The 18,748-nt window shown below is 37.8% G+C and overlaps 1 protein-coding gene across 1 annotated transcript in view; it reads right to left on the bottom strand.

Annotated features, from left to right (window-relative positions):
* LOC107190795 (dipeptidase 1-like) overlaps positions 1 to 16,018 on the bottom strand; it is a 34,830-nt gene extending 18,812 nt beyond the window's left edge. The window contains exons 1-3 of the mRNA XM_015579678.1: positions 16,009 to 16,018; positions 15,761 to 15,963; positions 12,806 to 12,966 (exon numbers count right to left, since the gene is read on the bottom strand). Of these exons, the coding sequence (XP_015435164.1) occupies positions 12,806 to 12,966; positions 15,761 to 15,963; positions 16,009 to 16,018 (374 nt within the window). The remainder of the gene's footprint in view (positions 1 to 12,805; positions 12,967 to 15,760; positions 15,964 to 16,008) is intronic.
* Positions 16,019 to 18,748: the final 2,730 nt, after the last annotated feature.

Below are 18,748 nucleotides of genomic sequence, written 5' to 3'. Positions count from 1 at the left end.
AGTAGGGTTGTAAGGATAACATCTAATTGTAAAAATAATTTATGTGTATACAACATAATATGTATGTATATAATAAAAAATTTAGATATTGAAGTGGAAAACATTTATTTTCTTCTTTTTAAATGCTTCCCGAATTAATATTTATTAACTTTTTTATTTTACTTAGAGGTTACAAAGTGAAATTATAAAATAATTGAAAATAAAAAGTAAAACCGCCGCATTGGGAACCAAACAGGGTCTCCAGACTGTTGCTGATGCGCTTAGGTTGCGGGGCATCGCGTCGAGAACGTGAATTTTCGCCGCAGTGATATTCGAACAGGATTTCCAAGGCAGCAGGATGGTAAAATCGTGGTACGGTTTACCCCCACTCTTTTCTAAATATAGCTCACCGTCTCTCGAACGGCCAACGCAACGCGGACAGGGCTTGGTTATGCTTGTGTGTGCCAGCACGGTGGACGTAAAGTGAGGGTAGCCGGGACGTCATAGTGGGAGAGTGGTGGGGGTAAACAGTACCACGATTCTGGCATCACTGCGCTCGACACTTGGAAGCACGCAGAGTTGGGCAAAATTTATATCTAAATAAAAATTTCTAATAATGAATTAAAGATCAAATAATTTTATTCCTTATTCGAAATTCGAATGAAAAAAGTATTTTTCGTTGACGCGGATTATCCGACGGATAAAAGATACTTTTTTTATTCATAGCGTCAAATAATTTTTTGAATGAACTTACAAATAACTTTGGCCAGCCAACCAGCCAGCCAGCTCGAAAAAACGCGCTGGTGAACGTCGAGCGTCGAACGTCCAAGGCCAGCGACCGACTATCGGCATACAATGTAAACAGACGTAGATGAGATAAGAAATGACGCACGAATGAAAATTTAAACTTTTACTATTTGCAATATATATTAATGAAAATGTCATGAATGAACTGGAGAGATTGTTCCGATTAAAATGCGTCTAAATTCGAGTGTAATTGAACAATTGTTACTCATACGTAATGTTGCGGATAAAAATGATATATTATTGAAAATACTCCGAATGATGTCGTATTTGGACTCATTTCCACCGGCAGAATCTCCTCAGTTCATTCGTAACACGTTAATGAATGAATACTGAAAACTATAAAAGATTAAATTTTTATTCATGCATTTTATTCCTTATCTGTTTACATTGTATTTCGATTGTCGGTCGCTAGTCTTTAACGTTCAGCCCTCGGCCATTCGCTCGGCGCTCAGCAGCGCGTTTATTCCTGATGACCAAAGCTATTCGAAGGAACAATCAAGCGTCAATGTGAACACGTGCGCTTTGAGTTCTTTAGCCGACGGTGGGAGAAGCAGACAAAAAAGTTTAAAAGGCCGCGTATCGATGTGATTCATATTGTACTATCCAAAATTCTATGCTGCTTTTTTATTGACAGTATATTACAGTTTAGGTGCGTCGCAGTGAAGATGATACGCTAAGTACGCATGCGGCCTCCCCTGTGTGGCGGGGGACAGAATACGCCCACGGTAATCCCTGCCTGTCGTAAGAGGCGACTAAAAGGGACTGTTGGGACCGCGGGACTGTGGCACCCGCGGTTCGGTGGGGGGGGGAGCTCTGCTTCCCCCACCACAGAGAGGGCGCTCCGCCGTCCACTGGCGAAGCGGGCGCTGGGGAGGTACCGGTCGTGTTCGCAAGAGATCCCGGTGCCTCCCCGCACAGCGCCGAGCCCGGCCACCGTGAGGTTTTAGTGGGTATCCCTCCCGGACATCCAGTCCGGGGGGTGAGTCCCACACTACCCCCGCCCCCTCCCCGTCGGGGGATGCGGGGGGGTGCGTAACGCATTTCCTCACGAAAAAAAAAAAAAAAAAAAAAAAAAAAGTACGCATGCGGCAGCAAGTAGTTGTTAGTTCAAAATTCTCCGCTGGGCGATGAATGAAACGATTGAGGGAGCGTATGCGATTAATTGTGTTTTTTTGCGTCCTTTTTATGAAATGCATGTGTAAGTACATATATAACACCTGCGTCAATTACGTCAATAAATTATAAATAACTATTGTTTTTCGGGAATGCCATTTTAAGTGTGTAGTATGTAATTTCGTTAATGAAGAAAAATAAACATCTTCGCAAGTACGAATAGAAAATGTTAATCGTTGCACACATTAGTACGTAAACATTTTCGTGCTCCAATCTCTTTCAGTCGCACCATTCTTTTCCTATGTTCGGCGAGAATCGAAATCTCGCCACGAGACGTAGGTATTCCATCGTTTTCCTGATAGGTAGAATTCTAATGCGGGACATGAAGCACAGCGTAGGAAAAATTGATACGGATCAGGAACAGTGGCTTCGCCTAGCAGATACACAAACCCAATTTGATGGTAACGGGGAAAAAAATTTATTTGTAGGTACTGCTGTTAGATGTCGTATTATTAAGCTGTCCCAATTATCGATTTTGTGTCTTCGCTAGCGTCCGATTGTTTATATCAGCGCTTCGATCTATTCGGAGTTAGCCCCAAAATAGTCTCACCCCTTCAGAAGATTCGAGAATGAAACAATACTTACGTACTGATGTGTGCAACGATAAACCTTTTCTATTCGTACTTGCAATGATGCTAATTTTTTTTCATTAATGAAATTACATACGAAATACTTGAAATGGCATTCCCGAAAAACAATATTTATTTATCATTTATTGACCTAATTGATACAGATGTTATATACTTACACACGTACAGGGTGAGGCACTTAAAACCGGCCACCTGAATAACTTGGGTGCTATTGGCGATAAGAAAAAATGCATCAGGCCAAAATTATTTGGTATCGAGGGGCTGATCATCCGATGTTACTAGTGTTTTGATAGGTAGAGGCGTCAAGGAGATATGAAGGTCATCTCTGTTTTTTTAAATGGAACGGTATGTTCTTTTACTTACATTCTGATAGAGTATTTCAATATGAATACAATGACCTATTGGAAAGGTCATGCGTGGACTGGGTTCAGCCAATTGTGCTGGAAAATAGTTTACTTTGAGGAAATGGAAGAACACTTCCTTGCCGTCTCTGGTTGTTGAAATTATTACTTCATCTCTGTCTCGTAATCTCTTGTTATGAGTCGTTGAATGGAAATAAACATTCAATCACGCTGTACACTTCATCTGTAGATACTATGATTAGTCGTTTATGAGAATCTCTGCCGAGCGAAGTGTAAGAAGTTTTGCAGAAAAAGTAGATATTGTTTTTGTTTATGGAGAATGTCGCCAAATTGTAAGAGATGTAGTCCGTTTGTATGCTGAACGGTTTCCCGAATGTGTCACACCTTCACGATCTACATTTACGAATGTTATTAAAAGTTTTCAAGAAACTGGACGTATAGATAACGAAATACGAAGAAGATCCAAGGCAGCAACTGATGATCGAAATACAGTGAACATTTTAGCAGCTGTAACACAAATTCCCCATGCTAATACAAGGCAGCTGGCACGTGAAAGTGGCATCAGTCAACGAAGTGTTTTGCGAATATTACATATAAATAAATTCCACGCTTTTCATGTTTCACTTCACCAAGAATTACATGACATTTTTGTGAATGGGGTCTGCAGAAATTACAGAGTGATGAGCTGTTTTTGACTAAAGTTTTGTTTACGGACGAAGCTACATTTACAAACTGTGGCCAAGTAAATCGTCATAATATGCATTATTGGTCAATAGAAAATCCACGGTGGCTGGGAGAAGTGGATGAACAAAGACCTTGGTCTATAAACGTTTTGTGCTGACTTCTTAACGGTGAAATAATTGGTCCTTATTTTATCGATGGCATATTAAACACTTCGAGATATAAACACATTTTAACGGAACTTTTACCACACCTGCTGGAAAATATTGGGCTTCACATACGTCAAATTATGTGGTTCCAACAAGATGAATGCCCTGCTCATTCTGCACTGATAAGTACTCAATTCCAGTACTCAATTGGTCGTGCAGGAAATCATAAATGGCCCGCACGTTCTCCAGATTTAACACCTCTGGAGTTCTATTTGTGGGGAAAATTAAAGCAACAAGTGTATAATGAAATACCAACAACCAAAGAAGATATGAAAGAGCGTATCAGAAGAACTTGTGCCGCGATAAACACACCTGAAATTCAACATGCCGTATTATCCGTCAAGCAACGCTTCAAAGCATGCATCAATATTCAAGGTCACCATATTGAACACTTGTATTAGTCGCGTGTCACTGTTGGATAAATAAATCAACGGTGCTTGATCATTTCCTCAAAGTATACTATTTTCCAGCACAATGGGCTGAACCCAAACCCCGAATGACCTTTCTAATAGGTCATTGTATTCATCTTGAAATACTCTATCAGAATGTAAGTAAAATAACATACCGTTCCATTTAAAAAAACAGACATGACCTTCATATCTCCTTGACCCCGGTCCCTCGATACCAAATAATTTTGGCCTGATGCATTTTTTCCTATCGCCAATAGCAGCCAAGTTATTCAGGTGGCCGGTTTTAAGTGCCTCACCCTGTATTTCATAAAAAGGACGCAAAAAGAACACAATTAATAGCATACGCTCCCTCAATCTTTTCATTCGCCGCTTAGCGGAGATAGATTTTGAACTAACAACTAATTGCTGCCGCATGCGTACTTACCGTATCATCTTCACTGCGCCCGCGCCTAAACTGTAATATACTGTGAATAAATAAGCAGCATAGAATTTTGGATAGTACAATATGAATCACATCGATACGCGGCCTTTTAAACTTTTTTGTCTGCTTCTCCCACCGTCGGCTAAAGAACTCAAAGCGCACGTATTGACATTGACGGTTGACTGTTCCTTCGAATAGCTTTGTAGGAATAAACGTGCTGCTGAGCGCCGAGCGAAAGGCCGAGGGCTGAACGTGAAAGACCAGGGACCGACAATCGAAATACAACGTCAACAGATAAGGAATGAAACGCACGAATAAAAATTTAAGCTTTTAAAGTTTTCAGTACATTTATTAAAGTGTCACGAATGAACTGAGGAGATTCTGCCGGTTGAAATGAGACCACATACGATATCATTCGGAATATTTTCAATAATGTATCATTTTTATCCGCAACATTATGTATGAGTAACATTGTTCAATTACACTGGAATTTGGACGCATTTTAATCGGGATAATCTCTTCAATTCATTTATGACATTTTCATTAATATATATTGTAAATTGTAAAAGTTTAAATTTTCATTCGTGCGTCATTCCTTATCTCATCTACGTCTGTTTACATTGTATACCGATGGTCGGTCGTTGGCCTTAGACGTTCGACGCTCGATGCTTACCAGCGCGTTTTTTCGAGCTAGCTGGCTGGCTGGCCAGAGGTATTTGAAGGTGTGTTCAAAACCTTCGGATAAAAGCTACAAATAAAGATGAAAATTTTATTAGACACTACGAATAAAAAATTTATTCGTCGGATAATTCTCGTCGAATAAATTTATTCATTCGACGCTCGTCGAATAAATGTACTTTTCTTATTCGAACTTCGAATGACGAATAACATTTTTTTCTCTTTTATTCATTATTCGAAATGTTTATTTAGATATCAATTTTGCCCAACTCTGCGCGCTTCCCTAGTGTTGAACGTCGACGTCAAGACCAGTGACCGTCCATCGGCATACAATGTAAACAGGTAAGAAATCATGCATAAGTGAAAATTTACACTTTTACATTTTTCAATATATTTTCATTAAAGTGTCACGAACGAATTGAAAATGATAACCATGAGTTACCTGCTTACATTGTATGCCGATGGACGGTCGCTGGTCTCGGACCTTCGCCAGCTCGGACCCAGCGCTTTTATTCGTACTGGCAAAAGTTGATCGAAGGTTTATTCGATGTCTTTGATTATAAGAGATTGTATGGAAGAAGAATAGAATTACAGAGGAAATATGGTGATGTATCTCAAACATATTTTCTAAATCGTCTCGAACCGAAGAATGACCCTTCTCGGCCGGGAGGTCTTTTCGTCGTTGTCAACGGAAAACTCCTCACGGGTGCGTGGCTAATTTACTACATCGTGGCCTCGTGCACGCACACACACATTCACTCTTCGTTCCATCACGTCCGTTATGAAAATAGTAGATGTTTTAAAAAGTCAATATTACCGATTAGTGTTAAAGCTGTTTTAAATCAATATTGTTTTATTGAAATGTCGAGAAGGTACACACACACATACACTGTTACACATTATTCACACCTTACAGCTTACAGTATTATATATGAAAATCCTACAATAGAATAAAAAATTACGATGTTATTCAAGTAGCTGACAAGAAAAAAAGGTACCTACTTTTTGGAGCTACTTTTCAGTGATTTAATTTTAAAAATTCATTTCATTTGAAATCTATATGATAGTACAACTCTCAAAGAGTAAAAATTATCCGCGCTGCTTGCTATCCGACTTGTCCGAGGTGGAGAATTCAACTTTTTCAGAGACGCGTTTGGGATAAATTAATGCCTTTTTGTAAAAACTAAGAAATATTTAGTGCTGAAATTTGGCATGCTTTTTTATCGTAATGGATGCCATATTCTCTTAAAGTTTCGAAGCTCTATGTTCAAATCCCTCCGAGTATTAAACAATTAAAAGAAGATCTTATTTTAACAGATTTAATTCTTTTGCAACTGAACATGTACAGCGATTTTAACGTACTATGTCTCAGTTTGTAGGTATTAAAAGTATCTATGTTTGATTTGACCCATTTTTCTCTGACATCATTATATTCTCTTCTGCGCGCAAGAAGCATGTTTATCACACACTTTCACATTTTTCTAACAATGTTCCCCACACATTTTATGAGTTTTAAACATATATATTTCATTTCTAATGACCTTCCGAACTATTTTGCACAAAAACATAGCTAAATAGGAAAATGCTCTTCGAATAAAGAAAGTATCTTTATTCGTTGAATAAATTCTCATCGAAAAAATAGGTCCATTCAATGTTCTTTTTGCGTCCTTTTACGAAATATATGTGTACGCCTATAATACCCGTATCAATTATGTCAATAAAAGATAAATAAATATCATTTTATACAGCAGATTTGCATAGTATCCCATTTTTTTGTATACAGGGTGTTCGACAACTAGTGGGAAAAAATTTAAGAGATGATTCTTTGAGGCAAATAAAGACGAAAATCCAGAATAACGAAATTGCGAAAAATGCTTCGTTTGTTAATTATAAGAGTTTAAAAATTGACCGAAATCATGGCAATCCGCGCGCACGGAGCGTCAGCGGATCACGGCTCAACAGGGGCGTACAGTCACTTTAAAGACTCAACGACGTGCAGGAAAAGTCGGTAGAACAGCTGTTTACTTACCCCGTAGATGATGTCGTTAACTTGTGCCCGCGGTATTTGAGTCGAATCCATTTGTATCGCATTAACTCTGATTACTCGATAAAATTCGCAAGAAATGCAAATATCTTCTTACCAATATTATCGAGTAGAGAGGGTTAATGCCCCCTCTAGTTGCCACGTACCACAATTGTCCTGTCCACGAGTATCCATGAAATTAATCCGCACATTCACGTACACCACAGAAGTCCGCGAAAAGTGTCCACACACACCGAGCGATTGTCCCGACCGCGAAAAATGTTCGCACACTGCGCGATTAAGTAGACCGGCGAGCTGTTCCTCCGTTGGGTTTAACACTCGGCAGGCTACACAAAACCAACACTCAGAATAATTAATTTAAAACTATTTAACACTAATTTTTAACCTACTCTAATTAATTTATAACATCTATGTATACTAATTTCTAACATGCATAATTAATAAAACCTACAATATTTAATAAAACCTGCAATAATTAATAAAATCTATAATATTTAATAAAACCAACAATAATTAATAAAATCTAAAATATTTAATAAAACTCGCAATAATTAATAAAATCTACAAAACTTAATATAACCTACAATAATTAATATAATCTACAATAATTAATTTGCACTATTTATAACGACGACATACGCGACACTACTAAAGAATCACTACGTAATCGCTAAATAAACTAAAACTTAGTTTTCCGAAGATGAACTCTATTTGCTCGTAGAATGCAAAGGGCACCGTTCGGAAAGGACAACTGATATTGTTGAACTGATCCTCCCTCGTTAGGATCGATGTGGCGTAATAGGTCGATCCCCACTCTTTCATGGTCAATACTTTTTGGGAAGGAAAAACTGCATGGGAAAGTGTCTTGGAGGTCGCGTTTCTTTTCGTATATTCTTAGAGCAACATCTGTATTTTTTTCTCATACACCACTCGGGGCCTCGAGGCTACTTGGCCACGATGCCGAGGGAGCGCGCGTCTGGACATTATAAAACTGCCTCTTGTCTTCTGCAGGACGACCACCCGCGGATTTACTGTAACGTCTTACTGCCATCGACGAAGACCTTGCCTATTGTGTTTTCGGCCGTCCCTCTAGACATTAACTTGTAAAAAGAACTTTCAACCTCGAATTCCAATTCCATGTTAGAAATGGTTCATATTACACCGAATGTATGTGTTTAACAATTTCCTTTATTTTATTTTATGTAGTTTCTTCATGCATCGTAGTGCAAGTGCGGCAAATTTCATCTTAGTTTCATTCTAATATCATTATACGTTTTGTATGATCCATGTTAATTGTATATTGTTTTTTTGCGGTAAAAAACCTCAAACACTTGGAGTAAGATTGAAGTGGTAATAAAATATGCAATGCACATAAAACATACAATAAGTCAATATTCAATATTTCAGGAATAAACAGCGGCGCGCTCCGTTTTAGGTAGCAAATCGCCTTCGTCGGTCGACCGTAAGCGGCTGGTGTCATTCGTACCAGAATGACTTTTATTTAGGGAGTGACTGTATGGACTAGCTTGTCCTCCTGTCGTGCATGCATTAATTGCTTATCGTTCGAAGCTTCGCTCGATAGGATAATATCTTTATTCCTGAAATATTGAATATTGACTTATTGTATGTTTTATGTGCATAGCATATTTTATTACCACTTCGATCTTACTCCAAGTGTTTGAGGTTCTTGTTTCCGCAAAAAAACAATATGCAATTAACATGGCTCATACAAAACGTAGAATGATATTAGAATGAAACTAAGATGAAATTTGCCGCACCTGCACTACGATGTATGATGAAACTACATAAAATAAAATAAAGGAAATTGTTAAACACATACATTCTGTGTAATATGAACCATTTCTAACATGGAGTTGGAATTCGAGGTTGAAAGTTCTTTTTACAAGTGAATGTTAAGAGGGACGGCCGAAAACACAATTGGCAAGGTCTTCGTCGATGGCAGCAACACGTTGCAGGCAATCCGCGGGTGGTCGCACTGCAGAAGACAAGAAACAGTTTTATAATATCCAGACTCGCACACCTTCGGTATCATGGCCAAGTGGCCCCGAATGGTGTATGAGAAAAAAATACAGATGTTGCTCTGACTACCAACATACCCAAGACACTTTGTCATGCAGTTCTTCCTTCCCAAAAAGTATTGACCATGAAAGAGTGGGGATCGACCTATTACGCCACATCGATCCTAACGAGGAAGGATCAGTTCAACAATATCAGTTGTCCTTTCCGAACGGTGCCCTTTGCATTCTACGAGCAAATAGTGCTCATGTTCGGAAAACTAAGTCTTAGTTTATTTAGCGAGAACGTAGTGATTATTTAGTAGTGTCGCGTATGTCGTCGTTATAAATAGTGCAAATTAATTATTGTAGATTATATTAATTATTGTAGGTTTTATTAAGTATTGTAGATTTTATTAATTATTGTAGGTTTTATTAAATATTGTAGATTTTATTAATTATTGTTGGTTTTATTAAATATTATAGATTTTATTAATTATTGCAGGTTTTATTAAATATTGTAGGTTTTATTAATTATTGCATGTTAGAAATTAGTATACATAGATGTTATAAATTAATTAGAGTAGGTTAAAAATTAGTGTTAAATAGTTTTAAATTAATTATTCTGAGTGTTGGTTTTGTGTAGCCTGCCGAGTGTTAAACCCAACGGAGGAACAGCTCGCGGGTCTACTTAATCGCGCAGTGTGTGAACATTTTTCGCGGTCGGGACAATCGCTCGGTGTGTGTGGACACTTTTCGCGGACTTCTGTGGTGTACGTGCATGTGCGGATTAATTTCATGGATACTCGTGGACAGGACAATTGTGGTACGTGACAACTAGAGGGGGCATTAACCCTCTCTACTCGATAATATTGGTAAGAAGATATTTACATTTCTTGCCAATTTTATCGAGTAATCAGAGTTAATGCGATTCAAGTGGATTCGATTCAAATATCGCGGGCACAAGTTATGGACATCTACGGGGTAAGTAAACAGCTGTTCTACCGACTTTTCCTGCACGTCGTTGAGTCTTTAAAGTGACTATACGACCCTGATGAACCGTGATCCGATGACACTCCGTGCGCGCGGATTGCCATAATTTGGGTCAATTTATAAACGCTTATAACTAACAAACGAAGCATTTTTCGTATTTTCGTTATTCTTGATTTTCGTCTTATTTTGCCTGAAATAATCGCTCCTTAAATTGTTTCCCACTAGTTGTCGAACACCCTGTATAGAATACCCAGAATATATTTTGTATCATTTTTACAATTTGTTTCTCGGGAATACCATTTCTAGTATTTCATATGTAATTCCATTGTTTAAAAAAATAAGCATCATTGCAGGTACGAATAGAAAAGGTATACCGTCGCGCCATTCTTTTCGTATGTCGGCGAGAATCGAAATGTCGCCACGAGCCATAGGCCTAGGCGGTAGGTATTCATGTGGCAACATGTGGGAATATATGGCAACAGCGTAACAAAACAATTGATATGATCCAGCACGTGTTGTGAGGTTATATTTACCGATTCCCTTTGTTTTATCGATACTCGGTGGTAAAATGGTCAAAGTGACTAACAAATACCATAAGCGCCCCTAGCGGAGAATCCTTGAACTATACCACTGTATATTCCTGAGTCTGGACGCGTCAAATTGTAAAATTCAACTTACGCTTTCCACGAGTGATAAATTAACTAAAATAGCATTTTACGATAGTGTGACAGTGGTGTACAGGGTGGTCTGGCCAGCTTTTGACGAGAACAACTAAATCGTGTGATTTGACAAAATATGACTTGAGCAGCCATCTTGTGTGCTTCCTTCATCGGCGTCTGTCACAATCGCACAATTTCTAAAATTCTAATTCTTTCAACGTATGGTGTTTATTGGTATATCTGAGGACCAGACCACCCTGTAGTGAAGTCTACCCGCGAAATCTTCATTTGTGCAATTATCGAGGCAGAAGTTGGATTCTACGAAATCGAATGTTTCTCTCGTGCATCGCGTATACATACACGGTTCCCGTTGTTTGTGGCATCACACGGACACAGCTCACGGCCCACAGAGTCTCTCCCCTTAAGGGGTGAGCCTGGTGTAAATAGCATAATAGTGTTCGAATTTTTGAGAATTTATTGTAAAGAAAGTATTAAACCAATCTCACTGAAACTTTGAGAATACTTTATTGTACAATTAAACTGAATTCAAAAATCGTTATTTTCATGACAAATCGATAAACATTATAGTTATTAATGACTTATATGCAGCCTGTACGCAAAATAGGTGTTCCACGCCGGGGTATTTACCCAAAAGAATATTCAACCAACTGATCCAGCCTAACATATACATATTCTTTAACATTCTCTTCATAGTATGAACTTATTTTGAAGCTAAATAATTCAAAATTGAAAGAATTATGAGATTTTGTGAAGAAATGCAACTTTTTTTCAAGTAAAAAATGCTGCAAAATATGATTTATTGAAAGAATAAAATTACAAATGTAGGTTCATGCTGTGACTCACAGATATGAAAACATACATGATACCAGTTTTTTATTTTCTAATTTAAAATACATTGCCATATGGCTACAGTGGGAGCGAAAGGGTTAATAAACATCGGCATTGATCGAATTAATTATTGTTTCTTTAATTTACTTTATGAAAATCGAAATTTTCAGAAATATTTGTAGGTTATTATTGATTATATTATTAGACGGCAGAAGTTTATGCAAATACATAATTTTCGATACTAATATCTAAAAATTAAAATTGAACAGAATTTCGAATTCTACGTAGAGACTTTACTATGTTCATAATAATACACAATAGGATGAAACATTATTAAAACCTTTAGTTTATTGTATTGTTCCCGTTCAAAGGTGCTATAAATGCATAAACAACATTCAATGTAATAATGATCATTAGTAATTTATACTCGTTTTTGATAGATTGAAAGATATACTTGAAAGGGTGGATCTTCCAATTCTACAAACGCCTGTTCAGTCATTTATGACTGTTTGTTGACCCTCTAATAAAGTTTAGACAGTTATAAAATTTAGCAGACACAGATTTACTGTTAGCTAGTACAGTGATTTTTCGATGAATGCGACACGAACAACGACGTTATTCCCACCACTGGGAGGGGGTCATCCCCTGCAACCAATCAAAACAGATTAAACAGAAGCTAAGCAGACGCTCGGCTTCGGATGAAAAACAAATTTATGAGGAGCTGAAAATCTTTTCACCTTGTCATAAATGCTCCGAAGCGGATCCGAGTACGTCGCACTCATCGAGACATTACTGTACAATAAAGTATTCTCAAAGTTTTAAACAGATTGGTTTAATACTTTCTTCACAAGAAATTCCCCAAAATTGATTCATTTTTAGCCCGTTTACACTAGGCTCTCCCTTAATCCTTCTTATCGGTATAACAATATACGTACTTGTTGATACCATCGAAGTCACCGCCAACACCGATGTGGTCCACGCCGATCAAGTTCCTAATGTAGTAAATATGCTCGGCGACATCGGAGACGGTTGCCTGCGAGCCGCACTTCACGAAGTAATTATAAAACGTCACCATCACCAGTCCACGGTTAGCAGCCTGTAAATAAAGTTCACGGGCTTTTGATCCGGCCACACGCGCCAAACTTCGAAAAACGGGCTTTTCTATCCGAATTGATCCATTTATACACGGGGGATGTGTTACTATTTCACGTCCGTGAATCCGAACTGGCGGACAGACCGGCGATGGTAATATCATTTCGGAGATGATTGATGAAAAAGCGAAACAGCTTTCGTCCGGTCGGAGCCTCAGACGTTTAACCGCACACACCCGCTTTTGTTCGCCCCCCCCTGCGTTCCCGACCGGAGCCACTGCGGCACGTACTTTCGACCCGCGAATCCACTGCAATGTTCTCACGAAACTGCATCTCGCCTCGACCGCGTGTCTCGATTTTTTTTTCTGAATCGGGCTTCCTGATATCACTGGTTCATTGTTTCGTCAATAGATTGTTCGACCGTCTATTTGTTGGATTTTCGGATTGTGTGTTCTGCGGTACGGATAATTAGGTATTTTGAAAGGTTTATCGAGTGAATGGTACTTCACACGGTGAGCATAGAAAGTAATTTGAATGATTCTTCTCTTTAACACTAGAACTACCGATGATGAACGTGTTAGTATTTGTCAGGTTGGTAAAACGGACAGAGTTTTGTGGTAATCGTGGTACAACTAGGCAGGAGGTGATTCTATAAGAAAAAATAAGTCAAAAAAAAAATTTTTTTTCGTTTGTGAAAATTAATCTGAAACGCGTGTATTCGTCATGATAGTAAGTAGAAACGGAATGTAATGAACAGACGTGGTTGCCAAGTCCTATTCAATTGCACGCGTATCCAGCAGGTTTTTAAATTCCATTAGCTCGAAAACGAAGCTTAAATGAAAAAATGTTATTTGTTTACTTATTTTTGCATGTAGAATCGTTACCCGGTCGGCTGTACCACGATTTTGGGGACACCCTGTGTGTTGCCGTGAAAGTTGCAAAGAATCTCGGACAATATACTGTTACATGCAGTTTAGTAATTTTTATGAGTTTGTGATTTTGATTGCTTTGATAGTTCTAGTGTTAATAGGAAATGTATTTAACACTAGAACAATTGAACTCGTTAAAATGACGGATTTCATATTTCTTATTTTACAATCACTGAAATCATAAAATTACTTTTTTCGGAATTTATGTTGACTTTCATTACACAGTCTAATAAGTAGTAGATTCACCATCCAGAAAAATGTCATATATTGAAGTCTAATACCTCAAGTTATTTCATGTTATTTTCGCTTTGTTGAAAACATGAAATGCTACGCAATGAATCAATTTCTTTTCGTTTTCCTGAAAAATTACGTTATGCTTATTTTTATTTTATTTTTATATTACGTTTTCGACCTGTGCCACTTTTCTTGTGACAGTGCGATACAATAAATGTTGCTATGTTAATATACTGTTACAAAAAGACATTTTTCGTAAGAGAAAATCATTTGAATGTTAGGTACTAATAAGTAATCAGTTATTTTCTTAATAAGATGGCAATATAATTTTTTGGTAATGATATGATAATACTTCAACGATATCCTTGCCGTTGTGTCTGATAAAAATGACGTTGGATTATACAGAAAGCTGACTGGGATATTACTAAGTGTGAGCGTCTTTCTCATGCTGATATATCTGTAATTACCCTACCAGAACGAGTTTTTTTGAATTTTAAGGAAATCGAATGCATATTCACTTACACGTGTACGCAGAAGTAACGTTATGTTAGTTTTCTTCTAGCAAAAGATAAAGACACTACCGATGAAATAAAATGAAACGAGGATATCAATTTGAATGCGAGGACCATTTTATTTTTGTGTACAATGATCTATGTTACTTGTTTAACTCTTTGAGGCATGGTTGTAAGTAGAATATACCGCAGTCTCAACTGAATATAGAAATGTTACACAGTGATAGTTTTATGCTATCAGGTGTTCGAATTGTTCAACTAGTTCTCCTGTTCATTACTGGTTTTTAAGCAGAAAAAAAATGAAAAAATTCAAAATCACGTTTTTCAATTATTTTAGGATAAAATGACCCCAATTCATTAAGGGTTTAAAAATATATATTCAAATAAAAATCTGTGCGTCAAGGAGTTAAGGAAACTCGGAAGGCAATTTCGATTTAATGTATGTATTAGACCAGTGCAAAAGTTTTTATGGATTATGCTCTAAAAGAGTACACTAATAATAAATTAAATTATAATATAGTGGTAATTTGATGAAATACACAAAGATTTTTTTTATAAAATATGTATTTTCAATAGAAATTGTTATTCTAATGAATAAATTTTTGGAATATTAATTATATAGTGAATTCACGCATATAATTAAATTATATTAATAAATTTACAATTTAACACAAAGTGGAACTACTAAACAGCTTCTCCAAACTGATCGCAAATGTTTTGTGCGGTGTTTGTAACGTTTATTCCTTTCGTTTTTAAAAATTGCTTTTCAGAAGCTCAATTTCAATTTTATTTTCGACTATAAAGCACTCAATCGCGACTTTAGCTAAACAACAATTCACTGTATTACATTGACATCGACACATAATATATCAACATACATAAGTATTTATTGTTTTCGCAAAATCATGGATCACATCATCTGCAGAAAGTCTATCAATTCTTTCGCACTGACCCAATATATTGTTTTTTTTTCTATTACGAAAATGGTGGATTACACAGTGGTGTATCTATTGTTTACGCGAGGAACAGTTATTTAAAGAATCAAGGAATTTGAAAGATGGCGAGAAGTTTCAGGTAATTTCGAGGTGAATCTCGAATTTATGATGAGGTATTACGTGGCGTACCAGCTGCTTTAGAATGTCGTCGGGGACGTTTCGCGAGGAATTGCAAATGGCAAAGGCCGACGAGTGAGAAAAAATGAGGGGTGCCCGGCTGGCCCTTAAAGCGTCCCTCATGGTGGCCCTCGCTGTGTGACTAAGGTCTATCAGCATTCCGAGCCTATTCATTTCCTGGACTACTGCCTTCCCGAACGCTGTCAAACCGCCGCCTGAAACAAAAAGGAGGAACCTCACTTCTCTCGTCCCTTGTTTACTGTCTTTCATTGTTCATTGTTTCGGCACAATGGGGGATCGTGGGTCTTAACATGTTCGAATCGTCACGGCGCGCACGGTTTTCAAACAATTTATTTCATTTACGTGGCGAATCTATATTCTTCTTTTGTATAGACGGAAGTAGAGGAATTTACATAGAAACCATCCCGTGAATCGAGAATGTTTCATCAGTAGTATTAGTGATTGAATTTTAAACGAAATTAAACGAAATTAATATCAACTGTCGTATCCACCATTTGGTTTTGTTAAAACAATGAGTTGAGGTAGATAGGTAAGTATAGAATATTGTTTAATGTTTTGTTCATCATGCACATAAGAGTATGAAAATATAAGTGAATATCAGGCAGACCATTCAATCTGAATGTAATCACATTTTTGTAAATTAATTTGTAAGAAAAAAGTCTCAAGTGGAAATTCATTTCCTCAGTTAAGGTAAATCCGGGAGAGATGGACTAGTGGCAGAGACGGACCAGAATCGTATTTCTCGAACTATACAGGGTGTCCCAAAAATGTCCTCCGACCCGGAAATGAGGAACTCGGGAGGTGAATTGGAACAACTTTTTCCTTAGCAACAATGTAATCTGAGGCTTCGTTACCGAGATATTAACGAAAAACTGCGACCAATTAGAGCGCGAGTTTGCCAGCCGAGTTCCGGCGCTAGCGGTGGCTACGCGCTACGCTTGTACTACGAAGCTCCAAACAAGTAGGTCAGATAAAAAGGTAGGTCAAATAAAAAAGACGTAACAAATAAAATCATACTTTTTATCATCTGTCGTAGGTTATTTAAAGAGATTAATGAATGAAACGTAAATGTACGCAAATTATATAGTATGTAACGTAAAAAATCGAATGCACATTTATTTTTTTTGTAAATTCCTTTTTACGTAATGTAACAGAGAATGAACGAGAAGTGATCGCAGTTCGGTATTGGTATAAAAATTTGTAGTTTAATAACGGTCAACAATGTTACTGATAATAAATAAGTGTCTTCAAAAAGCCCGAAGAAAAAGTTAGGTACAGAAACTTGCAGAATTATCGCCGGAAATAAGCCATAGCTTGCGGTAAATTAAAAAAATAATTGTCAGCAATAAATTGATTAGAACTCACCCTTTCAGAAATTCACCTGCAGTTTGCAAACCTGTGTCACTAGGTCACTGAACCGATCCTGGTCATTGACGGCCGAAACGGTTTATGGCAGGGTATCGTCCAGTTCGCAGGTGACCGCAGGTATACCTCACCAGCCGAAGTTAAGGGTTCTAACGTCAAGTGCGTCCTGGTTATTCCACAGAATACGTACTCACTTCACTGCACGACGACTAACACTGATCACCCGACACAATCACTTAATGTATTTTTAAGCCAACGTGTTGTTTCTACGTTAGGAAAATTCGTGGCCCCGGAAATGGCCGATTGTTTTCAATTTATCAGATGTTTTAAACCAGAACATTGCGTAATACTCCCGTGAACTGAACATCTCTGTCACCCAATTGCTAACCGACGGACAGAATTTTTCCGAAAGGGCTTGCTCTACCGCCAAGTAGTTTGCCATCGTTACGTTGTGAGTTCACTCCTACCACGACAACAAAATTTAGGTAAAAAGAAACCCGCGTTCTAAGAAAACACGTGCTTTGCAGAAGTGCAACGGACGAACCGTCGTGCAGTTTCACCCAAGCGCGGGCTCCGTTAATTTACTGTCAGGATACCCAATGCTTCGAGATAGAAAGCAAAAACTACGTTTTCCTCGAGAAGCAGAGAAAAAAATTTCACGGACACATGTTGAGTTGACGCTGCTTAACCTTGTCCGAGCACCTTAGCAGAGGCCGGAGCGGACGTTCCGGTTATTTACGACCTAATTGCTTCGGCTTCGTAGCAGACGTAGACTCACAAGGGAACAACATCCCGAATTTTGACAATCGTCGGTTTTTATACAACTCTGTGAGATTGTAGTTATAATCAAAATATTTGATACGTATTTCTTTTTAGCTGCTCTCATCCACGTTGAAGGGGTAATAGCGGAGCGTCCAGTTCTTCTACCTGAACCGGGGTGCAGTGCTGCCTTTAATAACTTACTGCGACATTAATATGTACCGCATCACCCTACCGATAGGCTTATTTTATGGAAAACACGTCATCGAATATGGTAGTGTTTATTTCGGATTTTAAAAATCGCAACCTCGAAGTAAAATATGGACAATAAGAATTTGTTAACAATTTTTAATATTTTAAAAATGATTTTTCGACCTCGAAGAAATTTATTCAGGAAGGCTGATCCTTCTCGATTAAAACAGAATGAATAATCAACCGAATATGAGAGGTAGTTTCCGAGATATAAATTCATAAGTACAATATGTACAAAAAGTACATTATGCTTTATGCTTCCTTGTATTTTGTATCAGATGGAATAGTTCAAAGCGTATAATTAAATACATAGAGCACTTTAACGATTTCCAGATATTTCTGTTACGGTATGCGTTGCTGGTTGATCCTCAAATGGTTGAAGTTCAGTCTGCAGGTATGAAAGTTCCCTGCGTTCTGTAGCGAAACGTCCGCTCCGGCCTCTGCTAAGGTGCTCGGACAAGGTTAAGCAGCGTCAACTCAACATGTGTCCGTGAAATTTTTTTCTCTGCTTCTCGAGGAAAACGTAGTTTTTGCTTTCTATCTCGAAGCATTGGGTATCCTGACAGTAAATTAACGGAGCCCGCGCTTGGGTGAAACTGCACG

This window comes from Dufourea novaeangliae, unplaced genomic scaffold (assembly GCF_001272555.1).
Source record: "Dufourea novaeangliae isolate 0120121106 unplaced genomic scaffold, ASM127255v1 scaffold220, whole genome shotgun sequence".
Classification (NCBI taxonomy): domain Eukaryota; kingdom Metazoa; phylum Arthropoda; class Insecta; order Hymenoptera; family Halictidae; genus Dufourea; species Dufourea novaeangliae.
Note: the sequence above shows the minus strand (reverse complement) of the source record. Positions and strands in the feature narration are given on the sequence as shown.